This window comes from Dromiciops gliroides, chromosome 5 (genome assembly GCF_019393635.1).
Source record: "Dromiciops gliroides isolate mDroGli1 chromosome 5, mDroGli1.pri, whole genome shotgun sequence".
Classification (NCBI taxonomy): Eukaryota; Metazoa; Chordata; class Mammalia; order Microbiotheria; family Microbiotheriidae; genus Dromiciops; species Dromiciops gliroides.
The window spans coordinates 15,352,594-15,378,167 of record NC_057865.1 but is presented as its reverse complement, the minus strand read 5'-3'; the positions used below and the strand labels follow the sequence as shown (position 1 = coordinate 15,378,167).

The 25,574-nt window shown below is 48.7% G+C and overlaps 2 protein-coding genes across 8 annotated transcripts in view; one reads left to right on the top strand and one right to left on the bottom strand.

Moving 5' to 3' along the window:
- The window catches only part of GSDME (gasdermin E), a 63,137-nt gene extending 47,382 nt beyond the window's left edge, over window positions 1–15,755 (top strand). Inside the window, exons 9-14 of one of the 3 annotated variants that reach the window (XM_043969115.1) lie at window positions 3,693–3,888; window positions 10,507–10,580; window positions 12,851–13,017; window positions 13,713–13,774; window positions 15,291–15,407; window positions 15,647–15,755. In XM_043969115.1, coding sequence (XP_043825050.1) covers window positions 3,693–3,888; window positions 10,507–10,580; window positions 12,851–13,017; window positions 13,713–13,774; window positions 15,291–15,373 — 582 coding nt within the window. In that variant the 3' untranslated portion in view covers window positions 15,374–15,407; window positions 15,647–15,755. Of the gene's footprint in view, window positions 1–3,692; window positions 3,889–10,506; window positions 10,581–12,850; window positions 13,682–13,712; window positions 14,353–15,290; window positions 15,408–15,646 lie in introns of those variants that run through there. The other 2 variants (XM_043969114.1, XM_043969116.1) reach the window with 2 other exon arrangements.
- A 4,056-nt stretch (window positions 15,756–19,811) lies between these two features.
- The window catches only part of PALS2 (protein associated with LIN7 2, MAGUK p55 family member), a 75,194-nt gene continuing 69,431 nt past the window's right edge, over window positions 19,812–25,574 (bottom strand). For all 5 annotated transcript variants that reach the window (XM_043969119.1, XM_043969118.1, XM_043969121.1 and 2 more), the window contains 3 exons: window positions 24,286–24,488; window positions 23,728–23,856; window positions 19,812–21,095 (listed from right to left, as the gene is read on the bottom strand). In XM_043969119.1, the coding sequence (XP_043825054.1) occupies window positions 20,919–21,095; window positions 23,728–23,856; window positions 24,286–24,488 (509 nt within the window). In that variant the 3' untranslated portion in view covers window positions 19,812–20,918. The remainder of the gene's footprint in view (window positions 21,096–23,727; window positions 23,857–24,285; window positions 24,489–25,574) is intronic.

Here is a 25,574-nt window from a genome sequence, read left to right as displayed (position 1 = left end):
CTGAGAACCCCTTATCTCCTTCAAAGCTCTGCTCAAATGCTACATACTACTTGAGGTCTTTGCTGATTCTCCCCCTCTCCCCCAGCTGCTATTGCTTCCACCCCATTACCTTTTACCATCACTCATTTTTTGGTGGGGCAATGAGGGTTAAGTGACTTTCCCAGGGTCACACAGCTAGTGAATGTGACATGTCTGAGGCCAGATTTGAACTCAGGTGCTTTTGAATCCAGGGCTGGTGCTTTATCCACTGTGCCACCTAGCTGCCCTGACTCCATTACCTTTGTGTGTGTGTGTGTGTGTGTGTGTGTGTGGCAATTGGGGTTAAGTGACTTGCCCAGGGTCACACAGCTAGTAAGTGTTAAGTGTCTGAGGCCGGATTTGAACCCAGGTACTCCTGACTCCAGGGCCAGTGCTCTATCCACTGTGCCACCTAGCTGCCCCTTTTCCATTACCTTTTAAAGGCAGCTAGGTGGTGCAGTGAAAAGAGTGCTGAACTTGGAGTGAGATGGACCTGAGTTCAAATCTGGTCTCAGATACTTCTTAGCCATGTGACCCTGGTCAAGTCATTTAACCTCTGTCTGCATCAGTTCACTGACCTATAAAATGAGGATAATGACATCTGCCTCCCAGGGTTGTTGTGAGGATAAAATGAGATATTCCCAAAGCAGTTTGCAAACCCTAAAACACTATATAAATGCTAGCTAGTATTATGTTATTTATTTTGTCCAAACTTCTCTATGTACATGTTGTTCCCCGCCAAAGAAGGCAAGTTCCTTGAGGACAGACTTTCATTTTGTTTTTGTTCTTGTATCCCCTAGCAAAGGTCTGGCACATAATAGGTGATTAGTAAGCAGTTGCTGGCACAAGGTGGGTGATTAATAAGGGTTTGTTGATTGACTGATACTTGTTTTAGGTACAGGATTGAATAGATCATCTTGAAGGTTCTGTGACACCATCTCTCTGGGGATCATTGGGCATGCACATGTTGGGAACAGGAATGAATGAATGAGAGAGAGGGAGGGGGAGAGGGAGAAGGAGGAAGGAAGGAAAAAAAGGAAAGAAGGAAAGAAAGAAATATTAAGCATTTACCAGGTGACTGAGACAGTGTGGTGTGGTGGCTAGATAACTGACCTCAAAACCAGGTTGGGTTAGATTCAAGTCCCACCTTTAATTCATCCTAGCTGTGTGACTCTGGGAAAGTCATTTACCTCTCAGTTCTCTAGGCAACCAAGGCTATAAGATGCAGAGAAAGTACTGACCTGCATTGGCTGAGGGATTTTCTTCGCCTGGCAGTTCCCTATCTCAGTGAGTTCCCAGGCCCTATTCCAGCCCCTGTTCCTGCTTAGGGGCCAAGCTCTGAGCCTGCAATGATGGACCAGCTGACCTTCTGGAGTGTGTTTTCTGCCCCTGACTCGATGACTTACCTCTCTAGGCCTCAGCTGTTCTACCTGTAAAATGCAGGGACTGGGTTAGATGACTGCTAACTTTCCTTTCAGCTCTATTGCTGAGATCCTATGCATTTGCCAGCTGCTGTTGTCTCCCCCTTCGTAATTTGGATTGATTCTTTTTCTAACTTATTTCTTTAAGGACTAACAGTACATCCCTGGCAGCTGCATGCCTTCGAATGGTAGGAACATTAAGAGGAGGTGGGCAGCAGGGCCAGGAAGCCCCATTGGCTTTATTGGGCACAGAATACTAGGCACTGGACCTTGTTCTCTTTCTTAGTTATTCTGCTGGTGAGGCGATGTTCCCGAAAACTCATAATGTGCCCATGGCAGAAGGCCAGCCGGCTGCCAAACAGCCTCCTCTCTAGCCCCTGGGGATGGCTCTCATTCACTTAAAGTGACTGATGGGTGAAAGTAAATCCATCTGATTTTTAATTATTTTTTTTTATTTTTTTGCAGAGGCTTGTGGAGCTCTGATTTAATACCTCTCCATTCCAGGTTTTCTTCCTGTCAGAATCAGACCATGCCAGGGAGCCCGGTAGCTATGCCCCCAGCCTGTGGCTGTGGCAATAGAGCACCTGCCCCTGGGGCTGGGATCCACCTTGAACACCCTCTGTTTGGCCCCCAAGCTCTGGGGCTTAGCAGCCCCCTGAGTCTTACACCCCCAAATAGCCTTTCTTTAAAATTGAAATGCCAAGCAGGCTCCCTTCACTCTCTCTCACCCCCAGATGCCCCAGCCTGCCGAGTAAAGAGCTTCACCTGCCCTGTCAGAGGCTCCAAAGGAAAGAAATGGTGGGGAAACAAGCCTCAGTGTAGAAAGCCTAGGACTGCTTTTGGAGAATGAGTCTCCCTTCCAGTAAGCATTTATTAAGCGCCTCTTAGGGACACAAAACAAGAAGGAAGACCCTACTTTTTAGAAGCTTCAATTCTACTGGCAGTGGGGGCAGGAGGGGAGTCAGTCCAGGAACTAGAGCATCTTAGCCCTCGAGGTGTAGGGGACCCCTGAGGGTATTGGGTCCAGCCCCTCATTTTGCAGAGAAGTACACAGGTGAGAACTGGGTCTAGCCCTGTGATTTCACTGGTAGAGGGAACTTCCAGGTGAGGAAACCCCTCCCTAATTGCAGGTTGGCACCTTTTGGCACCTTCTCTGTCACTGGGAGACTCAACCAGAGCCTTGAGTCTGCATCTAAGGCAGGACTGGACCCTGGACTTCCTGGCTTTGAGGACAGCTTCATAATACCTCCATAACACTGTTTCTCCATGAATGCAGAGAAATCTTTGCAAAATATTTAAGTACAAAACAATTTTAGGGGGAAGAGCATTGACAACTGGGATAATCAAAGAAGGCTTCTTGGAGGAGGTGGCACTTGAGGGAAAACGAGGCAGAAGTGAAGAGGGCAAGCATTTCTAGCCTGGGGACTGGCCTGTACAAATTGAGGAAGGGGAAGATGGAATGTTGTATACAGTGAGCAGGAAGGGGGATGGTTGGATGGCAGTGGAGAGTGTGTGTGAGAGGAAGTGATGCTCAATAATCCATCAGCGAACAGATGTGACTGAGGCTTGGGGGTGGGTTCGAGGAAATTCTAACCAGCTTCCCCCTTCTTATGGTTACTCTTTCTCTGGTGGAATCCATTGGTTGGACTCAGATGCCCACCAGGGGGCCTGTTGTTGAAACTAGTAAGGGCTGTGATGTCTAGACCCAAAGGCAAAACCCCGTCATGTCTGACATGGGCTGCCTTTGCCTTTGCCTCTGCTCCATTAGCAGGCTTCTGTGGCCATGCTGCTTTGTGTGTCTGACTTGTACTTCTTTCTTCCTTATAGAAAATTAGTCGCTGCCCCGCCCTCTTTTCCGAAATCGATTATGCTTTTTTTAAACCTACAATTTCCATAAGGGAAACTAGTTCCCCAGTGTTTGGTTATTTAAAAATAGCTGTAGTCTTTAAAATATTCACGTTGTATATATTTTTATAGGGGGAGGTGTGAGTGTGAATGGGTGAGTGTGTGTGTGTGTGTGTGTGTGTGTGTGTGTGTGTGTGTGTGAGAGAGAGAGAGAGAGAGAGAGAGAGAGAGAGAGAGAGAGAAAGAAGGGGGATACCAAAAGGACCTGTTCCTTATATTTCTTAGCTCTCCAAAGCTTCGAGTGTCCTCATCCCAATTCCTGGCCAGAGTTATCAGCTGGTTTGCTTTCAAAATGAACGAGCATTTGGTCACCAACACATCTCCTTCTTGCCTTCCTTCTACCTGCAGCTCAATGACGTCTTCGAGGGTGGCAGCGCACAATTGACGATGCTCACAGAGCTGAGCCATCTCCAACAGCAGCAGCTCACTACCTTCCTGGGGCTGGCGGGACTCCAAGTGCAGAAGGATTTGAAGGTGTGGCGGGATCCCCAGAGCGATCAGGAGCTTCTGTCTGCCATCCACTTCTTCATCAGTGCCCTGGCAGGTATGGGAAAGAAAGGGAAAAAAAAGCCATGCCCTGTGCCTGGAAAACTGACTTCGGGTTTCAGTCTGTGAGTCTTCTGGTGAGTCCGTCTGAATTGTTGTGGGAGAGCTGGACTGTACAGACCGTAGGCAAAGACTGAGGAAGGCTGTCTCCTCTCTTCCTCCTAAGTGTGTGTCTCCATCCCTTCCCACAGTGGAAAAAAGTCAAGTCCCTGCAGCCACACCCTAATAGCATTGAATGTCAAATCAGGGAATGTTTCTGAGCCATCCTGAGGAGCCTCACTTTGGGGACCCCTGGAGCTGGGGAACTTCAGCTATCTCCTTTTATCCCTGGGCCACCCAAGCCCTGCTACCTGCTTCATTGGTGCCTCCCTATAGGAGGACAGTTCATCCAGCCACCTCTTACCCAGGGAGTCATGAGGAAGAGGGACCCAGGATAGGGAACAGCACAGCTTCCTGCAAGGATGTCAGTCAGTGAGTCAGTCAATGAGCATTTATTCAGGACCTGCTTTGGCCCAGGTGCCAAGCTTGGTGCCAGGGATCCAGGTACAAAAAATGAAATCATTGCTACTCACAGGGAGCTTATATTCTGGGGGTACTACAAGTCCATGTACAAATGTGCATGGCTTATCTATAGGAAAGCTAGAGGCTGAATGGTTAACCACAAGGCAGGCTGGGAGGGAACAAAGAAAGGAGTAATGGCAGCTCCTAGTGGGCCCCCTCCTGAGTGGGGTCCCTGGCATGGACTTGTAGCATCAGGCCACCCCAGAAGGACTGCCAGGGACTCCCTCTGGCCCTTTTCCGAGCCCACAGAGAGAGCTAAGAAAGCAAGAGACTCCTCTCTCAGGAGACCAGGCACCTTCTAAAAAGAAACTTTGTTTTTTTTTTCCGCCCCCCAGAAGGGATGAAAGGAACAAAGCGGGGCCTGCTTGGTCTCCCTGGATTTTTCCCTCCATGGCATCACTAGGGAAACTTGGGGGGTCCCCCATAAAGGTTGTCATTCAGAGAGCCCAGAATAGAGGCAGTGTGTGTGGAGTGCTTTAGCAGAATCACACCAGCCAGGAATGAGGGGAGCTGGAGTCCAGCCAGGGCCCCCGTAGCTGTGGGACCTTGGGCCAGTCACGTCTGACTTTTCTCACTGGGGTCCAAGATGTTTTCTCTCCCTGTCCGCACCCCCCTCCATATCCTGGGAAATTTCATCGCACCCCATCCTGTCTCATGAACTCCTCCGGGCCCTTCTTTACTTGGCCTCAGACACTCAGACCCAAAGTCTGACCATGGCTTTAACTGGCTCTTCCCCTAAGACGCTGCCCTGGAGCTCCGGTGTGCATGCCCCTCTCTGGTCAAACATGAGCCATCCGTCATTCCTTCCCTTTCATCTGCTGCTGCGCCCTGCAGCAGGGAGAGCACCAGCTCTGAAACCCGAGGGCTTTGGATCAAACCAGGAGTAGGGTCTCAGTCAGTTAAACAAGCATTAATTAAATGCCTGCTGTGTGCCGGCCCTGTGCTCAGTGCTGGGGATGTAAACACAGTCCCTGTGCTTAGGGAGCCCCCAGTTTAATAGGAAAGACCACGTAAATAACGGGGTACATTCAAGATGCCTTCAGAGTAGATGGAAGGTAACCCGGAGGAGAAGGCACTGCCATTTGGGGGATCCAGGATTGGGGCAGCTCAGTGGATAAAGCACTGGACCTGGAATCAGGACCGTCCCAAGTTCAAATCCGACCTCAGACACTTACTAGCTGTGGGACCTTGTCCGGGCAAGTACACCGCTATCTGCCTCAGTTTCCTCACCTGTAAAATGTAGGGCATAATAGCATCTACCCCCCAGGGCTGTGGCGAGAATCTGCGAGATCGTATTTATAAAGTGCTTAGCTCGAAACATGCGGGTCTATTTGTTATCAGGAAGGGGCTCCTACTACAGTAAGGTGGAGTTTGAGGCGAGGGTTGACGGGAGCCTCGGGAGCAGTGGGGGGGGGGGGCGGGGAGGGCAGGAAGGAGCCTTCCAGGTGTGGGACCGGGCAGGGGTCTGGGGCGATTCCCCCGGGGCTCAGAGCTCCGGCTGGGTCTGCCCCACACCTCGGGCTCTGTCGGCCCTCCCTCCCGCGCCAGGCCCGCCTTCTTGGTCTCTTCTCCACTCCTGGTCAGACCTTTGGCTCCAGACCTTGCCCTCCCCAGCCCCTAACTCCATCCACACCTTCCCCCCCCCCCCACTCTCAGGGGGCTCCTGCCACTCCCGGGTCGATCTTTGGGCTATTTCTGTGCGCTTACTGGGCTCGCTCTGCTTTGTTCTCCATTCCCCCTCATTTGCTTACAGGGGCTCTGCCTGCACTAGCCTCTGGCCCTTCTTATCTCCCGGAGTGTGAGCTCCCCGAAAGTAGCAGCAGCTGTATTCATTCGTGCCTCCGGCTCCCAGAACAGGGCTGGCACGTTTGTTGTTATTTCGGTTGTGTCTGACTCCCTATGGCCCCGTTTGGGTTATTCTTGGCAGTTACTGGAGGGCTTTGCCATTTCCTTCTCCAGCTCATTTGACAGATGAAGAAACTGAGGCAAATGGGGTTAAGTGACTTGCCCAGGATCACATAGCTGAGGCCAGCTTTGAACTCAGAAAAATGAGTCTTCCTGATATGAAGATTTAGCACTCTATGCACTATGGCGCCACCTAGTGTCCATCTAGCACTCGGTAACTGCTTAATAAATTTTTGATTGTACATGTGTAGCCTAAATCAAATTGCTTACTGTTTCAGGGAGGGCGGAGGTGAAAGAGAGGAGGAAGGAAAAAATTTGGAACTCACTTTTTAAACAAATGAATGCTAAAAATTGTCCTTACACATAAGTGGGGAAAAATAAAATTTCTCTGATAATAAATAAATAAATTCTAGCCCAGTTATGTACAGTTGTTTTTTTTTTAAAACATCTTGCTGAATTTTGAACATAATTGAGTTTCCCTTCTGGGCCTCAGTTTCTTCACCTGTAAAATGAAAACTAATCTTCCTTTTAAGTTTCTTCTAGCTCCAAAATCTGTGATCTTCTCTTAGGAGTCCCTGCTTCCCTACTTAGCTCACCCATTAATTTTTTTTAAATTTATTTTTAGTGAGGCAATTGGGGTTAAGTGACTTGCCCAGGGTCACACAGCTAATAGGTGTTAAGTGTCTGAGGCCGGATTTGAACTCAGGTACTCCTGACTCCAGGGCCGGTGCTCTATCCACTGCGCCACCTAGCTGCCCCTCACACATTAATTTTTAACTCTCTGTCAGAATCAACCAATCAATCAATAAACATTTCTTAAGTGTCTGCTATGTGCTAGGCATTGTGTCAAGCTCTGGGGAGGCAGAAAGAATGTGACTCTGGATGGCTGGGTGGAGCCATGTAAAAAGTGCGGGATTTGGAATCTGGGAGACTTGGATTCAAATTCTGCCTCACACATTTACTAGCCCTATGGGTGAGTCACCTCACCTCAATCTAACTGTTTCTTCATTTGTGTAATGGGGGTAATAATTGCCCCTACTTCATGGGGTTGTTATGAGGATCCAAATGAGGTAGGACATCCATCCATCCATTCATTCATTCATTCATTCATTCATTCATTCATTCATTCATTCATTTATGAGATAGGACATTTATAAAGCAGGACTGGACAGACTCTTTGAATGCAGATTGTGACCTTTCTATATCATAGGAGATGGTCTTTATGCTGTGATTTAAAACAAAAACAATTCCATCTCTCTATGGCCAATGTAACTCAGATTATACTGGAACTCTGGGATTTGTTGGAGTTTGTTACTCTGATCATGGATGTCCCCGTCTGTCCCCAGACCTGTCTTGGAAGGAGGACCTGCTAGCACCCAGGGCTCTCCAAGGAGACAGTTTATAGGAGCGAGAAGATCAAAGGCACTAATATATTTAAAGGGTCATTATTAGATGATTAGATTATTTGATGATTTAAATTGTTATTATTATTATTATTAGATGATGAAGCTCTGTCCAGATAGCTGCTTCAATGAGATAATGATGTTAGAGTATAAACTAAACTGGAGGGAAAACAAATTTCATTTGCTCCAAGAAACAGCCACTTTGTATGTGGATGTTGGTGATTTTAAAGGTCAGTCCTGGTTTAAGGCTCTTTCATTAATATCCATCTCTTCTGTCTCTGCTTCCTGTTCACCAAATTCATCAGAATGTTCTATGTCTTCCTGGGATACACAAAAAGTGTTAGAATGATGAATGGACTGGCATGTTTGTTGTTTCCATTTGCTAAATGTTTCTACGTGAGGCATAATGCAAAGTGGAGAATAGTTGATGTTGGCATCAGAAAGACCAGGGTTAGAGGGCTGCCCCTGACAGGTAGGACCAGAGCTTTAGTGTTGGAAAGTTCCTTAGGGATCAGTTCTCACAATTTACAGATGAGGAAACTAAGGCACCAAGAAGGTGACTTGCTCAGTAACACAAGCAGTGCTCCAGGTAGCTATCTGCTTAGAAGACACAGACAAGGTCCTGATCTCTTTCTGTGGAAGGAGTTTAATCGTGGAGACTTCCCTTTGGGCAAGTCATTTCATGACTCAGCCTCAAGTTTGCTTAGCTTTAAAAACTGGAGTCAAGAAGCCCTGAGTTGAAATCCTGCCTCAGATACTTACTAGCTGTGTGACCCTAGGCAAGTCACTTAACCTGTTTGCCTCAGTTTTCCCTTCTGTAAAATGGAGATAATAATAACACATACCTTGAAGAGTTGTGAGGACCTAATAAGATAACATTTATCAAGTGCTTAGTCAAGTACCTGACACAGAGCATTATAGAAGTGTTAGTTATTATCACTGTCTCCTTTGATCCTTGCAACAACCCTATGAGGTAAGTGCTGAATGCCTGTTAATAGCCTGGCACTGTACTTAGGCACTGTACTCCTTCCCCTCACAGAGCTTGAATTCTAATTGGGGGAGAGTTTTCTGTCTGCCTTCTTCACTGGGTTATCACAAGAATTCAAAGAGATAGGGTGTGAAAAGAACTCTGGGTGCTGTCCAGTGCTACAGAAATCTGAGATAAATTACAGGATAGTGGTCCAGTCTCTCATTCCAAACTTGCAACTGCCCTGTGAAGGAATAGAATAGTTATTAATTACCCCCACCCCACTCCACCCCAAGGAAGGCTGTGACTTGACTGAGGAAAGAGCTAATTAATGGCAGGGCCAGTCCCAGAATCCCTCACTTCTGCCTTTATAGTGTACTTGTTCTTCCAGACAACCCTGATGCTTCCTGCTGGAACTTGTGCTAGGAAGGGTGGGCAGCTTCCTAGGGCACAAGACATAGTGGGTCGCAAAGAGTAGACACTTAAATCTTTTAAATGCCCTTATTTTTTGATGCCAGAGAATTTCTCCATGGTCTTGAGGTCTCGAGTTTGAGATCAGGCAGGTGGCAGGACTTATAACAAAGTCTTATCCCCTCTAGTGGAAGGGTGACCCACTGGGAGGTGGTGTGTGCAGTTCTGACACTGCTCAGGATACACCAAAGTTTCTCCCAGTTCTGCTTAGGAGTCTCTTTGTCATAGGAACCTCACCTTGCTGTCGGGTCCCAGAGTGGACTTGGGGGAGGTGAGCTGCCATGCAGCAGCTTGGGAAAAGCCTCCCAGGAGCTCAGGGTCCTTTCTTCACTACCCTGCACCCCCAGAGCAGCTTCTGCCCACACTGAGCAGGAAAGGCTTCAGGTCCTTCCCTCTCCTGCCCTCCAGGTGTTTATCCTGGTTGACACCATCCCTAGAGAAGCCACCTTTTATAAATAAAGGTGTTAATTATTGCAAGAGGCTGAGAAGGGCTCAGAAAGCACTCGTGGGGGAGTGTCACTGTGCGAGGTGGTAAGGAAGCCCATTTCTGTTTCCTTCCCCTCTCTCCCTTTCCTTTGAATTTGCAACAAAAACAAGCACAAAGATTTCAGGCTGGCCCCAAATAATTGTGTGGTTTGTTGCTTATTCTGGGGCCAAGGGCCCCCTTCTTTTGGTGGCCACTTCCCGGCAGGTCTCAACATCATGACTGTGGAGCGTGCGACGCTCAGTCTTGTTTTTTCAGTCCTGTTGATTCTCTGTCCTTTCTAGCGCAGTTTTTCCCTCCCCTACCTCTGTCCTCGCCCTCTCCTCCGGGCTCCCTTTCCAACCCTGCACACTCTTGGCTCTGCCCAGGCCCCCTTTTTCTCCCCATGTGGGCACATTTCCTTCCTCTCCCCACTGGTTCCTTAGGTGTTTTCTCCCTCATTAGAATGTAATGTTCTTAGGGCAGGGGCTTTCTGCCTGTATTTGTATTCCCAGTGTTTATAGCACAGTAAGCCCTGAATAAATGCTTAATTTCATGGTTGTTTTACCCTTTCAGAAGCAGTGGGCACCTGGCACTAAATGCTGCTGTAAATATTTTGGTGCGTGAGATGTCTGTTTGTGACTTCCATGGGTGGTGTAGGGCATGGGCCCAGGGTGGTGCATACACCAGTGTGGTGCATACCATTGCTGGTTGGCTTGGCTTGGGGATTGCAGAATGAGAGAGGGCCTGTGTCAGCAGCCTTAAGACCCCTTACATGGGCCTCAGTCTGATCGCCAATCAGAGGCTGTGGTTGTCCTCTGTCGGTGACTGTTTTTGTCTTTGCAGAGATGCCAGACAACGCTCCAGCCTTGATGGGCACTTGCTGCAAGCTCCGCATGGTATCGGCTTTGTGTCACTTGGTAAGGAACCTTGGGAGCTGAGTGGGGAGGGTGGCCCAACACACCAGAGGTCATCCAGGCCAACAGATGAGGAAATTGAGGCCCAGGGAGGCAAAGTTCCTTGCCGAAGGCCAGACAATAAAGTGGCACAGCTAGGATTTGAACCCAGGACCCGTGACCATGAGTCTGTTGGAGTCTGTGTTGGCTCCTGGCCAGCACAGGTTGGGGGCTGTGGCCTGACGTGTCTGTCATGCTCAGGACAGGCAGGCTAATTCACTGTTCCACACTGAGATGACAAGGGTATTAAATTAGAATTGTTGGCTTTGTCTTATTGAGCCACAGAGGGCCCCTTCTTACTTGTTCTTGGGAGAGTGACATTAGCCTGGTCCCTTCAGGAAATGTCATCAAGTGAGTTAGATGCTCAGCCCTAGGGAATCAAGGTGAAACTTTTCCTTTATTAAAACCAAACTGGGTCATTCATAAAGCAGCCTTTGTGGGAGGCCCCTGGGAATGGGTCCGATGGCCCGTGTAGGGGATGTGCCACATGGGATGGGGAGAGCTCACTGGGGCACCTTGGTGGAGGTGCCTGAGCCGCTGGCTGCTCCCCTGGCGGGGGTGGGGGGGTGGGGGGGTGAGTCAGGGCAGGGAGGAGCTAGAGAGACTTCTAGATGGCTGATGGTGGTAGGGAAAGTACATCCAAGTGCTTGAATCAGGCTGGCCCAGGTGAGACCAATTAGGCTGATTGGGGAGGAAGCCACGTGCTGGGCCCTGATGGGGAAGCATTCTTTAGTACCATCCAGATGCTTCCCCACAAGGAGGGCGTGTTCTATTGGGCTGGGGGAAGACAAGACCTGCAGGAGATCAGTAAATACAGAATCATTTGAGGATGGCAAGAACATGGACCCAGAGTGATGGGGGGGGGGGAATCCATGGGGTGGTGGTGCCTGAGCTTTAAGGTCAGACAGCACTCATTAAGCACCTACTGCATCCGAGGGAGGGAGATGGGCGCTGAGGACATAAAGAAGGGTGGGGTTGCAGCAGTGTTCTCAGGGAGCTCTCACCCTCTGATGAGACCAAGATAGATGCACACGTGTGTATGCACACATGTATACGTGACAAATGGCAAGTCAGTGAGAGAGGGAAGGCCCTTGAATTAAGGGGGATCAGGAAAGACTGAAGTTTTAGGAGGGTGGGAGGAGAGTATAGCCTGACAACGTGCTTGGGTCACGACTTCCTCCATTCTCTGTATTCCTTGGTCACTGGCACAGCCTGGTCCTTGGGTAGACAGTCCCTGGATCCAAAGAGAGAACAGGAGGGGCAGCTAGGTGGCGCAGTGGATAGAGCACTGGCCCTGGATTCAGGAGGACCTGAGTTCAAATCCGACCTCAGACACTTGACACTTACTAGCTGTGTGACTCTGGGCAAATCACTTAACCCCAATTGCCTCACAAAAAAAGAGTTATCAAAGAGAGAACAGACAATTAGGAAGAAGTACCAACAGTGTGCTAGGCACTGTACAACTATCATCTCATCTGATGCTCACAAACAGCCTGGGAGGGAGGTGCTATTATTATAATCCCCACTTTAGGATGAGGACCCACAGCTAGTGAGTGTCTGAGGCTGGATTTGAACTCTGGTCTCCCTGACTCCAGGCCCTGTGCTCTTAGCTGAGGACTTCCTGGCCTTCTCAGGGTTCTGCTCTCTGATAACAGCCTCCCCCATGGAAGGGAAAGGGAAGTGTTCGGCATTCACCAGGTCATCAAATCTCTTAGCAAAGTACTAAAAAAAGGTGCTTGTTTATGCAAAGACCTCGTGGCTTTCACCTCCCCTTACCCATTCCATTTGAGGGTTTGATCCCTGTCAGCTAGTTTCCCTGATTCCACATGTAAAGAGGCTGAGCCATGGAGGAACCCCAAATTGTGTGTGCCCTGTTTGTGGGGAGGAGGGGGACTCATTCTAGGCAGAGAATAAGTGAATTGAAAGCCTGAATTTGGAGTTAGGGCCTGGGTTCAGAGCCCTTTCCTATCTAGCTGACCACAACCCTGCCAGGCCTCCACCTGCCCTCCACAGCCCCCCAGATCCCTTCTGCATCCCGTGTGTGACCCTCAGCTCTGGCAGTGGAGGGAGCCACTGGAGGCAGCAGAATCGCGGCTTTGAAAAAGCACCTCTTTCTGGGCTCGTTTCCCCTTTTTGGAGCCGAGACTAGACGGTTGTTTAAAGGCTGTGACTGTCGCTTTCCTGCTTTGAGGAGATAAATGCATTAGCTCCCTAATAGGTGGCTGTAATTACAGCTTCAAGTGACATCTGCTGATGGCTTTTCTGAACTGGGAGATCCGCACCTGGCCCCCCTTGAGGACGCAGAGAGATTTGAGATTGTGCAGGAGCTGTTTGCGTTATCCAACATCAGCCTGGAAAGAAAGGAGTCGACTGTGAAAGCCATCATCACTAAGGAGCCCCGGTACCTTCCCCTCGTTCTTTACATAATCCTGAGCGGCCTTTGTGCTTTGGAAGGAAAAGGCAAGTGATGCCGGGTCAGGTAGAGGCCCAAGTGATGCGACTGCTGGGCGTCCGGTCCCGCACGCACCAGCGAGCCCCACCTCCAGAACCTTTCATTCCAAAACACTGACCTCACCAGACCAATGACCACAAGGTGATTTTCCCGCATTCGCTAGGGCTCCCTTTTACAGGACAACATGGCAGGGTTCCCCTTTTGGTAAAAGCCTCCTAACATTTTCAACACCGGAATCACAAAAATCCAACTAGAAAAGCGCAGTCTGTGTGGAGGTGGTCTGAGCACCTGCGCCTTGCCCATTCAGGGCACTAGGCCCCAGCACAGATTGGGGAGGTGGCCAGCCTGTCTCTCCCCCCTCACCACCCTAAGGGAAGGAGGACACTTCTGTTCTTCCATTGAGATGACATCTGTCTGGTGGAGACTGACAAAGGACCTGGAGTGTGCAGAGACTCCCTAGGTCACTTATGGGACAACCTCCCAGCAGAGTCCTGCCTTCCTCTTTGATCCTGACAGTGCATCATCGAGAGATCATGTGGGCATGTGTACAGTCTACAGTGGTCTTATTTCCCCTTGCATTCCAGATGTTTAATGTATAAAACTGGGACTATAATACCTGTCTCTGTTCTGACTTCTCTTCCAAGTGACCCGTCACTACTCCCTGGTCACCATCAGGATCAGCCGCCGCCCACCTGGGCTCAGACAGGTGGGTCTGGTGCCTTTGTCTTTATTTCTGAAGGTAAGGAGGCATTCCTGAGCTGGGCTGGGTTGCCTTGGTCCCCCTCCAGTCTGGCACATGGGACCGTGCCATCTGTCTCAGGTGACAAGGTTCTACCCTCCCAAAGAAGAAAACCTGTCTGCCCCATTGCACTGACTACATCTGATGTAGTGATGGAAAGAAAGCCCACAGCCTCTCCCAATAATAAGTCTTTATTTCTTTATATATACAAAAATATTTTGTGTCGGTAATAGGTAAATCTGATAGATTTTGTACAATTCTGTAATTTGCATTATGGACAACACAAGAACAAGACAGGAAAGGTGTGAAAGAGGCGAGGGGGGACTTCATAAAATGGAAAAACCCTCGATTGCCGAGCAGCTGGCTCATCCTTGGGCAAAGACAACACCAGGGTGTCCCTTCTCTGGGAGCTGTGATGGAGAGATGCCTTGGAAAGTAGCAGCAATGGGCTTGCAGTGTGTTCACACTTGGGTCTTGGGGCTGCCAAGCTTTGGGCCCTCAGTTCTCTCCCACATAAGTGCGAAAGATGATTAGAAAGAACATGCGTTTTTATGTCTGAGGTAAAACTACTCATGGAAAATGTCAAGAAGAAGAATCTCAAAGCTTTCCCAGCATCTTATAAGAACCTTAAAACAAAAGGATCTGAAGTCTGAGGTGCTGACTGGGGAAAAAAAGAATCAGGCATCAGCTTTCCAACCTACCTTATAGAAACAGGGGTGGGGGGGGATTGAGAGGAGTGAAAATGCATGGAGAATTTTAGAAAATAATTTCAATTTAAATTTTGGACTCTCTGAAGGTGGGCTTGTATTTATTCCAGCTTTGCCACTCAGGGCCTGATGGATTCGGGGCAAAGCGCTCTTTTTATCCCCATCTCTTACCTGTGAGATGAACTTATGACCAAATGATCTTTAAGGCCCCTTCCAGCCCTCAATCTATAAACCTGTGAATTTCCCCCATTTCTCACCTGGACCAGGGAGCCTCCATTTACTAAGCAGGGCTTTTCTAGTTAGAAGATTAATGTACCTTTATAGTTTAAATTCTCCTTAAAAACCAACCCCCCCCCAAATAAAACCTCTATGCATTTTAAAGTGGTAACAATTAGTGATATCAATATGCATTGATAATTTGGGAAACTGATAAACTAATTATTGCTTCCTATTTTACATGTAAAGTGGAAACATGCAACTAATTAAACTTTAGGTGAAGCTTCTCTGATACTGCTCTCCTCACAAGAGAAAAATTGGTGGTCATGGCCAGAATCAGCCAACCAACACGCATTTATTAGGTACCAACTGTATGGTATGGTGCTGGCAAAGAACCCTCTAGAGCCACCACCGGCTGATATACCAGTCACTGCACATTTTTAAAATAGGTCCCTTTGACTTGTGCTCAGTGCCACCCTTTCCAACCTTGGCTGAGCCTGAGTCATTCATCTTGCTATTCAGAAGCACCTTTAGTGTCACCTGTGGGTGTCTTCCTTTAGGAGGGCCCAGGAGGCAGAGGAAAAAGGAAAGAATAAAGTTGGCTACTGAAGAACTGCTGCTGGTAGGAGACAGCAGTTCCTAAGAGGAATCAAGAAGGTGACAACTACCATCATGAGGTAAACATCCAGGAGACCAGCTCTGGTCTTAGGAGAAAGGAAATGTATTGTAGCCACAGGGTGCTGGGCACATTTCGGGGACACCCTCCAATCTCAGGGCCACCCACCCCATAGCTAATGGTCTTAAATCTTTTAAGACAACAACAAAACAAAAACATGAGTTGACTGCATTTTGACCTAACTTCACATTAATCTTCCATGTTATCATTTGACCTCGAATGCTAAATTGCTTTCTCCAGAATGCACATCAGGCCTTTACTCCATGGCTGCCAAGAATTCAAGGATGAGGAAAGAAGAGTTTCTTAAACTTTTTCCACTCGTGACCCCTTTTTGCCAAAGTGACTCCAGGTATATATGTATATCAAATAGGTATAAGTAACCTTTTAGTGGTGGCAAATTGGTCATGACCCCCACTTTCAGTTACGTGACCCCATATGGGGTCAGGAGCCACAGTTTAAGAAGCCAGGCTTTAGGCTAACCCTGAGTTATTCACTGCAAACATAGAGGCAGAGGAGTCCCGTCATTTCTGGGTGTAAGGCTTTGGTTCCAGACAGGATTTTGTACTAAGGGTCGGATGGTCATCTCCTAGGCCAGCATCTTAAGGGCTGCGATGGGCTTAAAAATGGGGCATCTGAATGGGATGTCAGCTTGCAAAGACATTTCAGAAGAGCAAAGGGATGTGAGGAAAGCCACTGTGCATCGGCCCAAGGAGAGAAGCATGAGGGGGTCAAGTCCCGTGTGCCCCCCCCCCCAATCTAGAGAGTGCTTTCTGAATTACCATCTTTTTTTTTCATTTCAGAGGTGAGAATGACATGATCCTCTTTCGAGAAGGAAGAAGGGGAATATTAATAGTCTCACCTAACTTGACAATATGATTAAAAAACAGGATTAGAACTCCAAACCTATCAGAATAGACTTGGGCCTACTTCTTTCTCACAGTTGGTCTGGAACAGGAAATAGTCTTGATTGAGAGTAGGGAAGATACAAGGCAGGATGGAGGTATGGGAGGGGTAGCCAAGCCTACAGTGGCCACAAGCCTTGTCTTCTTAGCTAGGAAAAGCCCTTTGTGGAGCACAGGAGATAGATAAGGGTCAGTGAGCATAGAGACGGTGAGAAGAGGAAATGCACATGAACAGAAAACCTACCTGGACACAGCTGGGAAGGGCAGCACCTGGAAGGCAGAGCCAACACGAGGCACCTGGTTATTAAGCTGAGTGTGTGTGTGTGTGCGCGCGCGTGTGCGTGCGTGCGCGAACAGACATACATGTGTGCACGCACACAGGCACACCCCACCAGAGGCAGAAAAACGAGTAAAAAGTAAAGTCTTCTCCCAAACCCCATCCCAGGCCAGCCCATACGATGCTCTCTGTAGACGCCTTTGCCAACAGAAGATGAACAACTCTAAAGCCGCGGCCCCTGCTCATTTCAAAGGCCATTTCCTGGTAAAATACCTGTCCCTGTTTTTCCTTATCAAAGTCACAGGTCACAACACTTTCCCTGTTCTTCAGAAATCAGCTGTGTACCTGTCTGTATCCAGGCAGAACCAGAGTCTTCAAAACTATGGCTACAAATTGAACCAAGCCACCAACTGTGGTGTAAGTAAGTTTTATAACACCAGCCATGGGAGCAGAGAAACATGCTCAATTTTATTAGGCAAGAGCCATGGTTCTGAGATAGATTTGGGTTATTTTATACAATCAGGTGATACGTGCGCGTGTGTGTGTGTGCGTGTGTACAGACACACAGTATGTATGTGAAATATCGGGATCAAAAGAACCCTCTCTCTTTGCATAAACGCTTCAGAGCTTCCCCTTCCTTACTAGCCCAGAATGATTTGGAAAGCCCCTGGCAGAGATGTAGTGACAACAATGTCAGTTTGGGTTTAGGATCCAGACCCTCCAACTGGGGGGTCAGGAGGCAAACAGCAGGTGAGAGGGTGGATTAGTTCTGGCTCCTTTCCAAGGCTTTTCCCCTGCTGAGCCACCTCAGCTACAAACAGGTAGGCACGAGCCCATCCCTCCTCCCACTGGAAGCTGTGGTCTTATCTAATGAGCGAGGAGAGCCCTTGGGTGTACAGCACCACAAGAACTGTGTTCCCATGAGCTTCTGGGAAGGGGACGTCTTTTACTGCTCGTGGAGACATTTCACTGCACTCAAAGTAGCCCAGACAGACCGACCCGGCTGTGAGGCTACTGCCTCCCCAAGAAATGCTTTGTGCCTTGTCTTAAATATAATTCAGACATATAAGCCAGCTGCTGGAAGAAGCCACACCCTGTGTGGTTTGGGTCAGTCCCTGCACTGACTGGTGCACTGGGCGACTGGCACAGTGTCTACTTCAGGCGTAAGCGGAGCTCAGCCCGCATGCACACCGTATCACCGCCCAGAGAAGCCCCAGTGGAGCTGCCAGAAGGAAAGGTTTTTGGTCCAAATAGGTTCCTCTGGGCAGCTAGGTAGCACAGTGGATAAAGCACCGGCCCTGGATTCAGGAGTACCTGAGTTCAAATCCGGCCTCAGACACTTACTAGCTGTGTGACCTTGGGCAAGTCACTTAACCCCCATTGCCCCGCCAAAAAAAAAAAAAAAACCCAAAAACAAAAAAACCCAAATAGGTTCCTCTGACAGGCCAATGGCCTATTCACCAAAGCTGGGCATGTATTTCAAAAGATTTCAAATTCTGGCTCCCATTTGATAAAAACAGAACAGTGAACGTTCCTGCCCCTCCCCACTTAAGGAAGATGTTTAAGCCATGGCTTTCAGGCTCAATGACTCCTTTCAGATTAAGGCAGCATCTGGTCCCCAGTGGCCCCCCCAAAGACATCACCAAGATGGCAGAACATCTCCACCCAGAGCATTTGGAATCCCTTCAAACCATCCCTTTGTCATCAAAGCTCCCACCTGTCTCTACTCCCAAAGACATGGAACACGTGTGTCCACCCACCTTCAAGAACCACTTGGGCATCTGACCCCTGGAGAAGCCTCCAACACCAGTGCAGAAGGCCCAGCCCTCTGGGTCTGCACTCCTTATCAGGCGGCTCTAGGGCCACCAAGAGAGGCTTCTCTGCTGTGAGCTATAGGACTACAGGTAACTTTTTCCAGAAAGGAAGCTCTTTGAGTACCCTAAAGACACACCCTGGGATCAAGGGTTTGGAGCTAGAGAACCTCATTTTACGGATGGGGTTGGCCAGGCTCACACAGGGGCTGAGGGGCAAAGGTGGGCTAGCCCTCAGGGCCTCCTCTCTCTTTCCTTTGGCCCTGGGCAGTCCCCAAACACCTGCCAGGTGGCTGAGCCCCCTCCTCATGGCCCCTCTACTATAAAATCCACATTGCAGCATTTTCAATCCCTGATTATGACACCATGACAACTGAGAGCAAAGGAAGCCAATGGAACCAAAGCATTCCAAGGCCGCTTCTTGGTAAGGTTGGTATTCTGACACATCTACCATTAATAAGAGAAGTCCATCCCTCCTAACAGATTACTTTCTGAAGATACATGGTATTGCCCATGATGACAGGATAAAGAAGGAAGCACGCCCACTAACTTATTCCATGAGCCCAGAGTTACCTCTATCCTGGTGCTGCCCAGGAGACAGACCTGCCCCACACCAAGCTGTCCTGCCTAGGAAGTCAACACATTCCCTGAGAGCAGACAATAAATTCCAATCTCCCTTAGGCTGAGTTTTACATTTGGAAAGGGACTGAGCTCAACTGCACTCCCGTCCTAAAAAATATAAAACCTGGACACCGTAAAATCACAGAGTTACTGCTAAACAGGTCCCTTGATTCATGTTGTTTTGAGAAGACAAGAAACTACTGCCAATATATACTTACTCATTGTTGCTATTTTAGAGAACGGGTTTTCAGGAGATGCTAAAGCCCGATCCTAAGACTAAGAAAGGGATCTGGGAATTACGCCCACAAAATATCAGGATCTGAAAAAAAATCACCTAGATGAAGTCCTGGATAACCCAGTGCCGGAGCCCTGTGTCTTAATGAATTAGGTAATTGCTTTAGGTGATCAGGACCCTGCCCCCGTGTGCATATCTCAGGTCTTGGAAACCTAAGACAATCACTGGAAGGCTCCATTTTTCTTCCGTGTCCCAAACCAGAGCCCTCTTCTTCCTGGTATGGGGGGGAAACCATGCTCAAGCATCACCCTCCCCTGCCCCCAGGCCAGCCAAGCCAGGGCAATTCAGACAGGGCTGTGATAGACACATCCCAGAGCACTGGGTCCCAGGAGGCCCGCTGGCTGGTTACCTGCATTCCTCTCTCAGCATCAGCAGCAGAATTTCTATGCGTACCTATGTGAATGTAGACATTTGCATATGATGATGTCAATGAGTCCAAGGAGGCAAAAACAGTCACCCCCAGCCTTAAACACAAAGCACATTTCGTAAGAGAAACGCGTTGTAGAAATAACATCTATTTAGAGCATCTAGCGATAACTTTCACCTTTCACAAGCTATTCAATGGATATGGGTCTCAACACAACACAGCACAAATATCCTATCATCTCACATCTCATCAAACACAAGGTTCATTCACAAATACCTCAAAATGGAAAATCAAGAGAATCTTTAAATAGCATAGGAATTTACAGATGCAAAATATAACTGTTGACCATATCATAATAAAAAGTTTTTATAAATTAGGTTTTTTTTTTCAATATCAGGGAAATTTTCACTAGTGAAAATAAATACTTTGCCCTAAGTTTCTGTTTCCCCAATCCTAAGGCTCTCCCTCCCTCCCCTCCCCCCACACTCATGCTCTCTCTGGTTGCTCCTCTTCTCTCTCAGCCCCACTAGACCAGTTACAGGTGGGCAGCAGTGCCTCCCTCTCACTGCAATGAATGCTGGGAAAAGGCTGGCTTGCAAGAAAGGCCTTGAAGCAGAGCGCCACTTCTTGCATCACATTTCCCCCTAAACAAGCCATGTGAAGGAGACCTACCTCTAGTGTAAAGTACAATGGGCAAGCAGACCTGTCTCCAACACGGAGCACGTGATGGTATGCTGGTTATGGCACTGATAATAGACAGTCTGCTCTTATAAGAAATTAAATCAGGATGACAGCTCATCATTAGTGTTTTCCCATAATAAGAATAACTGACAACAGAACTATAATGAGGGTTTTACAAAAACTGCTTCAAGTATCCATTATCACAGTGAAAATATGAGACCAAAATGCACTGTTAAAGTGAATGACTGGAAAACTTGGATGAAAAAGGCATAAATGCTAAATCAAAACATATACAAAATGCTTCAACGCATTTCTCTCTGTGATATGAATAGAAAGGTTATCTGTAAAAAGTTAGAAAAATTAAGATAAATTACATATTTAAGTCCATTCCCCCCTTCCACATTTTCTATAAAAATTCAGATGTCTACTAGTATTTCAGTCTCCCGAGTAAAAAGGCTGTGACTTGGCAGGTACCATCCAGGGTCACACACTTTTCTTAGGCCAATGTTTACTTAGGAAAGTTCGGTTAGCCTTCTGTCTCTTCCTCCCGAGGGGCTGTCAGTACACCCAGCTGATGGGGACCCACTGTGGCTCCGCCCGCAGTCTCTCAATGGCGGCCTGCAGTTTCTCGAAGGCCTTGTCCAGGTTATCATTTACGATGACCAGATCGAAGTAGTGGTTGTAGGCTCTCTGGATTCGGGCGCTTTCATCCACTGTTTTTTTTAGGTTCGTGTCCTGCAAGGGTCAGAAAAGGAAAGAAGCCCATAGGTACGGACAGCACAACCTCATCCAAGGCAAATCCCACTTCCAGGCTAGCGGGGGAAGCCTGCTCTTCACCCAACTCCACTGTGATGCATGAGAGGCAGAGGGTCTCACGGATGAAGGCCACCCAGCTGGCTGGCACGGGCCCAAGAGGGGCGGGGGCCCTTGCTTTGGGCAGGTTTCTGGTCCCCTCACAGCTCACCCTGAAGCATTCTGAAGGTCAGACCAGGGACAGCCTATGTGGCGCACAGGACCCACTTGCTCCTGATTCTAAGCCCTGGGGTCTAAGAACTTCCCTAACAACTAGATTTCTCTATCCTGGGTTTCATTATAATCCTGAGTATTTTATGTGTGTGTGTGTGAGAAGGGTTCCACAGATATCACCAGACCTGCTGGGGGGCCCCATGGAATGTGGCTCAGCACTCTGCCTGGGGGATGATGAAGTAGGGGTCACAGTCGACTGGTTTCTATCCAAAATCATGCCCCTCTTCTCCCCATGAAAATTGTGCTGTTACTTATATCACTGTCTTTTGGCTAACAGCATTTCCAATCAATTCTTAGTTTTTTAGGAAGTTTGCACATTCATATCAGCCTGTAGACACAGCTTAAGTTATGACAGGCGCCAACACTACATTATTAAAAGTGGACATCAGATACCACCATATGGGGGTTGTAAATAAAGTAGCTATTTTGGTTTCCTTTTTGGGGCCTGACCTATGATTTCATCCGTGTCAGAAAGCCCTGGTATGAGAACCCCCTCTGATAACACCACTGGGCATCTGTAATGTAGCTGCTGGTTGCTGCCTGTAGCCCTGGCTCCATGGCTGGTATGTCTTAGAGAGAGGCCCTGACAAACCCAAACCACCATCTCCCGGGTCCTCTCTGAGAGGCCCCTCCCAGGAATGACAACTACTGCCTTGGTGCATGTGGCCAGTGGCGCTTTCTGATCTTGCCTCCTCTACGCTCACCAAAGAGCAAAGGTCTTAGAGGAAGACTGTTGGTGCCGCTGGGGCAGCTGAAGGGCCCTTCCACAAACGAGAACAGGAAGGCGAGCACTTCCTAACAGTGCAGCCCGAGGTAACCTAAGCCAGGATGATTCGCTCTGAGAAGGCAGATGGTCTGCAGGAATCATGTTGACTTCATCCATCAATTCAGCCAACCACCAGTTAGGGAAGGTCAGATGCCAGAGAGCCTCCCCAAAGTGAAGGGATGCAGAAATGTGTGCGTGTCTGGGCTCTTCTATTAAGATGATGCCTTCAATTTCTAGTAGTCATGCTAGGACCCCCCCCCCCCCCCCGACCAAGGACTCTGAAGGCACGGCTGATCTGTGCAAGCAAGCAGCCCCAGAAGACACCCCCCCCCACCCCGCTTTGTTTTTTGGCAGAGCAATGAGGGTTAAGTGACTTGCCTGGGGTCACATAGCTAGTCAAGTGTCTGAGGCTGGATTTGAACTCGGGTCCTCCTGAATCCAGGGCTGGTGCTTTACCACCTAGCTGCCCCCCAGGAGACCCCTCTGGCAGCCTTGTAAGCAGAATCCCACTTATTGGGCAGAATCAACTGTCCCCTAGGAGACATGCTGATTATTCTTGGCTTCTTACCCATAACATGTTCAATGTAAGCCATGGACTGGTTCTGGGGTAGAATAAACCAACCAAAGGAACCATTCTTACTGGGATTGGGAGAGTTTGGCTTTTCTGCCACAAAGGAATAAATGGGAAAATCAGTTTGACCGTCACGTTGTTCCCATTCAGTTTGTCTCCAAAGTCCCTTCTCTCCTCCCTGGTCCTATCTGCCTTGTGGGAGAGGCAGAGCAAGTGATGCTGGGAAGAGCTACGGAGCCATTACTAGTTAGGAGCGGGCTCGCTTCGTCACAGCCACTGGCAAGAGAACAATACTTTGCTCATTCCACAAGCACAGGGAATTGCCCAACATGGATACTCCATGCAATGGCCCTCTGCTCAGGCCATGTTCTCCTAAACAGAACCCTGGACCTGGAGCCCCAAAGCGTGAAGCCAAATCTCAGCTCTGCCACGGCACTAGCCAGCTGACTTGTCTGAGCCTCAGTGTCCTGAGGTGTTAAGGGAGGGACACTACATGACCTTTTCCATCTTTGTTTTAAATCCTGAGACCAGATTCCCTGACTTTACATGCTAATAGCTCCCATCGAGGGGTAAGACCTTAGATAAAAATACAGAAGTTCACCTTGATCACGTATGTAGAAACAAAGGCCTAACTCGGCCTCGCTAAGCGTTCATCCCTGCTAGGACACTGAGAGCCCCAGCCGGACGTCAGCCTGCCTTGTGGTCTCCTGCTCTGCGGGTACCTAGTGAGGTGACCTGAATGAACCTCATCAGACGAGTGGGCTGGATTCAATGATATGAACGTGCCCCGGGCTCTAATATGTTGCCGTGTGTGGCAAAAGGGCTTCCTGACTTCTCACAGCCGCCGGTCGCTTTAGGGCAGGCCATGTACCTCTCAAGCTTCCAAAGCACTGTCCAGGCACAGCAACTTCCACCCCCACATAGCAGTCCTGACACGCGTACTTCCAAGAGAAGACAGGCAACCTCACGGCAAGGGCGCTGCCCAACAGCGCCAACCCACTCACCGTCAGGAGCTTGGTGGTGATCCCAGCATCCACCACGGCCTTGTGCATAGCACGCAGTGTCTCTAATTCAGGAGCAGCAATAAACACGACGTAGGGCATAAACTCAGACGTCCTTAATACTTTCAGAGCCTGGAGGAAAAAATGAATATGATAAACCAATTTATACAATCTCACCATATGCAGTTTTTCCAAGGGAAGATTTGACATCCAGAAATGAATTCTAACATGCAAATACTAGCATAAATAGGAGCTGCATCCCTAAAATGAGCTAGCTTTTTCCACATAAAAGCATAGAGACCTACAAGTTTATTCTCAGAATGCACTATCTTCTCGACTTAACACACAGAATGAAAAGCCTAAAGTGACAACCAAGAGATTCTGGCCTAAGGCATCCAAGGAGAGGGAGCCCTGTCAAAGCCTCCATGAGCCTGTCCACCAAACCACCCAGACCCCGCCACTGTGTGGGCAGGGAATAGGCGAGAGGAAGAGAGGAGGCTCCAGGGAAGCCCAGGGACTGAGAAGGCGGCCACTGCACACCCGGCTCCTGGCCGCGCTCACCTGTGGGTTCACGTCCAGGATGCATGTCCTCCCGGTCTGTGCCACCTCCAAGATGGAGTCGATCCTGGTCCCGTAAAGGTTCCCTTCATATTCCCCATGCTCCAAGTACTTCCCAGCTTTAATGTCGGCCTCCATCTCAGCTCGCGACACAAACTTATAGGCCTGGCCATCTTTTTCATCTTCCCTCGGTTTCCGTGAGGTAACTGAGGACAAGGTGCGATGGTTATAAAGAGTGTCGAGACAGGACAGGACACCTTCAATTCACAGAGAAAGTGACTCTGGAACCTCTCGATGGGGCCTATTTAAGGCTCAGGACACACCTAGAACAGTGTGAAGGCACCTGGAGAGGCCTAGAGGCCAGGGAGAGCAGAGGAGGAAGAATTCTGAGCTAATTATCCTCTGCTAATGCCAAGTCGACCCTGGGCCTCTGCTTCCCTTTAGAAGCCCATGTAACAGGCTGGAAAGCTTAGGACAGAAGCCCCGTCTGTTGCCCTTCCAGCTTGTTCCTCTACTACATTTCACACAAAGTTGACACCATCATGCCTCCTCTCAGAGCAGAGGGTCTGCTGTTCTCCCGAGAGGTGGCTTCACTCACATAATGTGGAAACGCCCAGCCTCCTGCCAAATGACATTTCCATCTATTAACTGTGCACTCTCTAGGGTGGGGTCCAGCTGCTTAGCACTTATAATGTAGTCTCTCCTCTCCATCTTCTCCTCCCTTGCATATTGTGACAAAGCCACAGGGGCATTCTTTTTTGTTTGTTTGTTTGTTTTTAATGAGGCAATTGGGGTTAAGTGACTTGCCTAGGGTCACACAGCTAGTAAGTGTTTAGTGTCTGAGGCTGGATTTGAACTCAGGTCCTCCTGACTCCAGGGCTGGTCCTCTATCCACTGCGCCACCTAGCTGCCCCTCCACTGGGGCATTCTTATAAAGGCAAAGGAGTTGAGTAGCCAATAAAGGAAGTGGGAGGGAAACAAGGGCACGGACCCCATCCCCTGGAGTTTCTCAGCCCTTCTAACAAAGCTCTAGCACAAAGCCCTGAGTGCCCCTTGGCTTCTGACCACCTGACTCTCTGACTGCTGCAAAGACCCCGAAATGGGGGCTCAGCAAACCTCTCAAAGCCAGGTAACCACTTGGCTCAACATCCTCCTGGTGTATCTGGACTATCGTCCATTTCTAGTCTGTGTCAGCAAAGGGCTAATGAGGCAAAAGGGTTCATATGTCTAGGACAATTTGAAAGCAATTCACATAATGATGATTTTGACATAAAAAGGCTTTCTCTGCGTGG